The following is a 7,020-nucleotide window of genomic DNA, read 5'->3' as shown; positions in this document are numbered from 1 at the left end:
CTGTAGCTCAGGGGACAAGCATTCACTCTGCATGTAGAAGGTGCCTGGTTCAAACCCTGGCATCTCCAGGTAGGGTTGGGAGAGATCCCTGCCTGAAACCCTAGTGAGCTGTTACCAGTCGATGCAGACAGCATTAAGCTGGTCTGGTTTGCCAGGTTCCTATGTTCCTATGACATGCAGGATGGCCATTCTGGGTTTCGCTAGTGGAAATAAAGGTCTTGAAACTGACAGCCATACTCAGAACTACACCATTTCCATGTTATTTCTTTTGTTAAACTCCACCCCAGTCTCCAAGCGGTGCAGAGGTACCAGGGGTACCAGGCAAGCTTGCCAGGGTCTGTGTTCCCTTTGGGGACAATGAGGCACAGCAGAAACTGTGGTGTCTTTATGACATATGGTTTCTTGGCACATCTATACAGTATATATATACCTGTGCCTTGATGGAGTGTGTGCAGAGCATCCACATCCCAAGAGGAACCTGTTCCTTTCAGCCTCAGATTTCAAGAGACCCCAGACATCATGTCTGACCCTGTCTGCTGCATAAAACAGACACCCTGCCTCATACTCTGGCTCCCCATTCCAGCTTGCAGAACTGACATTTTTTCTGTTCAGTTACATCATCCAAAAGGAAACCCTACACTCTTAAAACTATGGGTAGGCAAACTAAGGCCCAGGGGCCGTATCTGGCCCAATCGCCTTCTAAATCTGGCCCGCGGACGGTTGGGAATCAGTGTGTTTTTACATGAGTAGAATGTGTCCTTTTATTTAAAATGCATCTCTGGGTTATTTGTGGGGCCTGCCTGGTGTTTTTACACGAGCAGAATGTGTCCTTTTATTTAACATGCACCTCTGGGTTATTTGCAGGGCATAGGAATTCGTTCATTTCCCCACCTTCAAAATATAGTCAGGCCCCCCACAAGGTCTGAGGGGCAGTGGACCGGCTCCCTGCTGAAAATGTTTGCTGACCCCTTCTTAAAACCCTTTTGTCACCACCTACTAACACATAGCTACAGGACACAACCTATCCTCCTTGTCCGACATAGTCTTCCTCTTCCTAATGACTTTCTTGATGGGTTAATGGTGAGACCATTATTAGCTTTGTTCCTCCAATGACCCACATGCAACTAGCTATGCCAACATAAACTGGATCCAGCAGAGTTTGGCACAGTTTAATCAAGCCTCCATTAATTCTAACTTTTACAAAATCCAGGAATTATGGGGAGCATCTAGCACCCAGGAGTTGAGGGGATCCTTGCTCCCCCCCCAAAAAAACCCATTTAACACTATTAATATTTTGGGTAGTCAAGGAAAGTGCATTTGGAACTGGATTTCACACTCACACAAAGGCAGGTCTTTAAAAGGCGAACATGGTTTGGAGAATCTTTCATCTGAACGGAGAGGTTCCCAGTTTGTACTAGTCAGTGCCTGATCCCTTCGTCTGTCAGGAAAAACCAGCTGGCCCGACCGGTTGTGCCAGATTTTTGAGTATTGTTCTGAATGTTTGGAAAGCCATACCAACCTCATTGCCCCTGTTTCTTGAAGCGACTGCTGCTTCACTTTTTCAGCAAGAAGGTCACTGCAGAGCTGGTCATATGGTTTGTCCATAGAATGCTCTCCCATCACCCACACCCAGACGTCACCGTCTGCTCCCAGCTTCCACTGAACAGATTTTCCATGGACTGCAAAACAAAAAAACAAGGTTCAGTAGGAAGGCCCCATGAGAAGGGGCATGTGATCCAAGGACCTCCCAGCCAGGGCAATGATACACAGTGTGTTGACTAGGCCAACACACTGCCCAGTCCAGTCCTTACTGCACAGACTTCATCCCAGCACAACCCATGATGGAGTGTGTGTTTTCATAGCTCATTGGCAGAATGCATGGCTGGCATAATGAGAGTCCATTTTCAGCCCCTAAAGGTAAAAGTAAAGGGACCCCTGATCATTGGGTCCAGTCGTGACCAACTCTGGGGTTGCGGCACTCATCTCGCTTTATTGGCCGAGGGAGCTGGTGTACAGCTTCCGGGTCATGTGGCCAGCAGGACTAAGCCGCTTCTAGCGAACCAGAGCAGTGCACGGAAATGCCATTTACCTTCCCGCCAGAGTGGTACCTATTTATCTACTTGCACTTTGACGTGCTTTCGAACTGCTAGGTGGGCAGGAGCAGGAACTGAGCAACAGGAGCTCACCCCGTTGCGGGGATTCGAACTGCCGACCTTCTGATCAGCAAGTCCTAGGCTCTGTGGTTTAACCCACAGCGCCACCTGCGTCCCAACTGGCCCCTAGCAGCCAGTTAAAAATTTCATTTAACAGGCCTGTGAAAGACCTGCCTCTGTCTTTTGAGATGGGCTGGCAGAACAGACAACCCTAGGTTAGATGCACCAGTGATCTTATTCTATAAATTGGGGGTACGTGACTCTCCAGCTCCTTAGGTTACCCCAGTTCCTTTGACCAGAACATACCAGGTTTACTTCTGAGTGGCTGATTATGACGTTGTGTGTTTCATGCAAACAGTTTCCACAGTAATCTCCCATCTGGAAGCAGCCCAGCAATGTACACAAAATGGCCCACGTTTGTTTGGATGTGGTAGCTTGCAGGTTTGCAGTTACCACAAGGGAGCTAGCCAAGTGGAGAACGAGATGTGAGGGAAAAGTTGGTTTTACTGGACCGGTTGTGGATCAAAAAGTGTTTCTTTTTTCCAGGAGAGAGAGTGAGAAGAGAGTTGGTTGGAATAGAGGTTGGGGAGATAGGTAGGGAGACAGGTTAGGAGACAGGTTGAGGTAGAAAGAGTGAATGCAAGAAAAAGCTGGTTCTGGAAAGGAAAAAATAACTTCCACTCTGAGCATATTGTGAAGGACAGAGTGTGGTGTCCTGTAGGAGGAATAGACCAGAATTTCACTGAAGTCAGAGGTTGAGCCAGGTGAAGTAGGAGCTGGAAAGGAACAGCCTACTTGGGACTCAAATCTAGTCTGGAGGGGAGAGTTTCTCCCAAGCAAAAGAAGAAACTCCCCAAACCCAGTGAAGGGAGGGGGTGTGGAGAGCCCTTTGGTCTGTTACTTAAAGTACCTCAGGAGTGGGATTGTTAAAGGGGGTGGATAACTGAAAGTACCACTGTACAAACGAACCAAACCTATAATGCCAAAAACAACTGAGAGCGAATTAAAGTGAAATCGCATTCCATTCCTGAAGTAACCTAAGTTTAATCCATTTGTGTTATATACTATCTTGCCTTAAGTAAATCTTTATTGTTTATTTAAAGAAAACCTGTCTGAGACTCCAACTTACAGTGGTACCTCGGGTTAAGTACTTAATTCGTTCTGGAGGTCTGTTCTTAACCTGAAACTGTTCTTAACCTGAAGCACCACTTTAGCGAATGGGGCCTCCCACTGCCACTGCGCCACCGCCGCACGATTTCTGTTCTCATCCTGAAGCAAAGTTCTTAACTATTTCTGGGTTAGCAGAGTCTGTATCCTGAAGCATATGTAACCCGAGGTACCACTGAACTAAATATCCCCTCACAAAGTGAAATATACTCAGAGTCGCAAAGTGATTTCATGCTCTTTATTCAGCTCATAGTGGTGAGGAGGAATGAATGAATGTCCCCTCAAAGTATCTGCTTTATATACATTATTTACACAATGGGCTGCACATGATTGGCTAATTCCGGAATTCTACTGTAAGCCAATCAGGTTGTGGATTCACTTCTATCTGGAGCATGGTTGGCTGGTTCCTGCCAACCAATCATACTGCTGCATTGTTCTAGGACTAATCAGACTGCTGCATTCTGAATCCTATTGTTCTAGGACCAATCAGACTGCTGCCTTTTGGATCCTATTGTTCTAGGACCAATCAGACTGCTGCAGTTTGGATCCTATTCAACTCAGTACATAACACAAAGGTCCCCTGCAGGATACTCTGGGTTAGAATTTTAAGAGGAAAGGAAAAGAATCCTTTGGGTAAAGGGTTGTTCAGTGAGGTGGGGGCAATTTATCTAAGTGAGAGCGGGTCCAACGGTGTGAGAGGAAAAAGTGCCGTCTCGCCCGTTGCACGAGAGCCTATGGTATGGTTGATTTCATCACTGGGATTTCCTGTTCCTCCAATGAAACACACCCTGATTACTGTTATTGATCTGATGCTTTGACATGAGCACAATTGTATTCCTGTTACTTGGGTTCCATTCACTGTAAGCCACCCTGGGAGTTCTTCAGAACTGAAGGGCAATATAGCTCCACTGAGAAACCAAGGGTGGTAGTTTTACTCAGAGTAGATATTAATTGCCGGGTGGTGGTGGTATGACTGCAATGGCTTCCATTTCGTTTCCAGGCCCAGTTCAAAGTGCTGGTGCCGACCTATAAAGCCATAAATGGGTCAGGACTGCAATACCTCAAGGGTTGCCTATCTCTATATGAACCGACCTGGACACCTGAAGTCCTTCTTTGTGTGCCTTCTCCATGAGAGGCTTGGAGGGTAGCAACATGAGAGCGGGGCCTTTTTCGTGGTGGTTCCCCATTTGTGGAATGCTCTCTAGGGAGGCTCGTCTGGCGCCTATGTAGCATACCTTTAGGCGCCTGCTGAAAACCTTCCTCTTCAACCAGGCCTTTGGCTAATTAAACCATCTGGCCTTTTAAACTGTGTATGTGGGTATTGCTTTTGTTTGTTATTATGTTATGCGTTTTTTGTGTTTTTATTTTGTCAACCACCCTGTGATCTTCGGAGAAGAGAGGTATAGAAATTTAACAAATAATATAGAGACAGCTAGACTGGTGACTGGGAGAGGCTGCTGAGACCATATAACACCAGTCTTGAAAGATCTACACTGGCTCCCAGTACGTTTCCGAAGCACAATTCAAAGTGTTGGTGCTGACCTTTAAAGCCCTAAACGGCCTTGGTCCAGTATATTTGAAGGAGCGTCTCCACCCCCATCATTCAGTCCGGACACTGAGGTCCAGCGCCGAGGGCCTTCTGGCGGTTCCCTCGCTGCGAGAAGCCAAGTTGCAGGGAACCAGGCAGAGGGCCTTCTCGGTAGTGGCACCCGCCCTGTGGAACGCCCTCCCAGCAGATGTCAAAGAGAAAAACAACTACCAGACTTGTAGAAGACATCTGAAGGCAGCCCTGTTTAGGGAAGCTTTTAATGTTTAATAGACTATTGTATTTTAATATTCTGTTGGAAGTCGCATAGAGTGGCTGAGGAAACTCAGCCAGATGGGAGGGGTATAAATAATAAATTATTATTATTATTATTATTATTATTATTATTATTATTATTATTACAAAGGGGGAAAGGTAGACAGAGTTACTTCATTTCCATGAGAAAGGAGAGCTGTGTGCGACAGCTGAGGATTTTTCCCGTAAGAGTGATCTACTAGAAATTGGACCTACCTGAACCACTTCAAAATAAATTTACTGAACAGCCTGATGCTTGTGTATTTAATGTAGCTAGTGAAGCATAGTGACTGAGGTGAGAGGGAGAGACAGCTGCTGTTTGAAACAAAGTCCTCACCTCAAATCTCACCTCTGCAATGATCTCACCAGGTGGCCTCAGGTAACTGTAGCTCTCTCTCTCTATCTCTCTCTCTCTCTCTCTCTCAGCCTTCCTTCCCCCCTCCATCCACACAGACTTCTCCCCTTTCCAGTTTAGGAATACAGTGGTACCTCGGGTTAAGAACTTAATTCGTTCCGGAGGTCCGTTCTTAACCTGAAACTGTTCTTAACCTGAAGCACCACTTTAGCTAATGGGGCCTCCCGCTGCCACCGCATGATTTCTGTTCTCATCCTGAAGCAAAGTTCTTAACCCGAGGTACTATTTCTGGGTTAGCGGAGTCTGTAACCTGAAGCATATGTAACCTGAAGCGTCTGTAACCCGAGGTACCACTGTAATAGTACTACTGACCTGCATAATAGGCTTCTTATGATTATTAGTGATCTAAAGACTTACATACAGTGGTACCTCGGGTTACAGATGCTTCAGGTTACATATGCTTCAGGTTACAGACTCTGCTAACCCAGAAATAGTACCTTGGGTTAAGAACTTTGCTTCAGGATGAGAACAGAAATCGTGCTCCGGCGGTGCGGCAGCAGCAGGAGGCCCCATTAGCTAAAGTAGTGTTTCAGGTTAAGAACAGTTTCAGGTTAAGAACGGACCTCCGGAACGAATTAAGTACTTAACCTGAGGTACCACTGTATAATACTTGGTATTAACTTCCATTTGTAGGGAAGTACTTTCTTACACCCTACCCCAAAGCTTCACCGTTTATTGTGTTGTGTTCTCATTTGCCCTGAAAACATGCTTGAAGGGCACAATAGAAATCTTAATAATAAATGCAAATAATAACAACAACAGCTCATTTTCTTCCCACTAGAACTCAAATGCCCGGGCACCACCAGAGCCGCTTGTTCACTGACCTTTCTTCAGTGCTGGCTTCGGCGAAGTAACTGCAACTTCTCTTTCCTTCCATCTTCTGATCTGCTCCTGCCTCATCTTGAAGAACAAGATCTGCTTCTGCTCCTCGCTCAGTTCTGCCAGGAGCTCCGGGTCCACGTACATGTCTGCCAGGATCTGCTTCAGCATGGCTACAGAATGCTCCTGGGCATGAATGGAGGAGACCTGTGGTGCCAAGACTGACCCCCCGGGAGACAGGAAAAGTCACTCTCCTCGCCTGGCCAGGACAACCACCTCGGTGGCCCAAGGAGAAGCAGAACCTTTTCTCCACCCAAGAGACACAGCAGGAATGTAGGCTGTCCACATGGCAATTACGCACTCCCAAATAGCTGCACCTATTTTAGCTCTGACTTCCTGCAAGGACTTCAAAAGTAAACAGAGAGCTCACGGAGGAAACAAATAAATCAAGGACTTGGCTGCCCTCGGATGGAAACTCAGCATCCGGAGCTAAGCGGCACTTTTACCCATCTCTCTATCCGTACATGTGAACAAAACAACAACTAGGTTCGAAGGATGCTTTGAGCTGACAAAAAACGCCTCTGTCAAAGCACTCCCTTCATAGCTTAAAGTCACAGGTGTGGCTT

At 46.5% G+C, this 7,020-nt stretch overlaps 1 protein-coding gene across 1 annotated transcript in view; it reads right to left on the bottom strand.

Annotated features, from left to right (window-relative positions):
• Positions 1-7,016, bottom strand: part of SH2D4A (SH2 domain containing 4A) — a 34,699-nt gene extending 27,683 nt beyond the window's left edge. Inside the window, exons 1-2 of the mRNA XM_083584520.1 lie at positions 6,400-7,016; positions 1,341-1,679 (exon numbers count right to left, since the gene is read on the bottom strand). Of these exons, the coding sequence (XP_083440646.1) occupies positions 1,341-1,679; positions 6,400-6,565 (505 nt within the window). The 5' untranslated portion in view covers positions 6,566-7,016. The remainder of the gene's footprint in view (positions 1-1,340; positions 1,680-6,399) is intronic.
• Between the last annotated feature and the right edge of the window lie 4 nt (positions 7,017-7,020).

The sequence above is a fragment of the Podarcis filfolensis genome (genome assembly GCF_964270895.1).
Source record: "Podarcis filfolensis genome assembly, chromosome: 13".
Classification (NCBI taxonomy): Eukaryota; Metazoa; Chordata; class Lepidosauria; order Squamata; family Lacertidae; genus Podarcis; species Podarcis filfolensis.
Note: the sequence above shows the minus strand (reverse complement) of the source record. Positions and strands in the feature narration are given on the sequence as shown.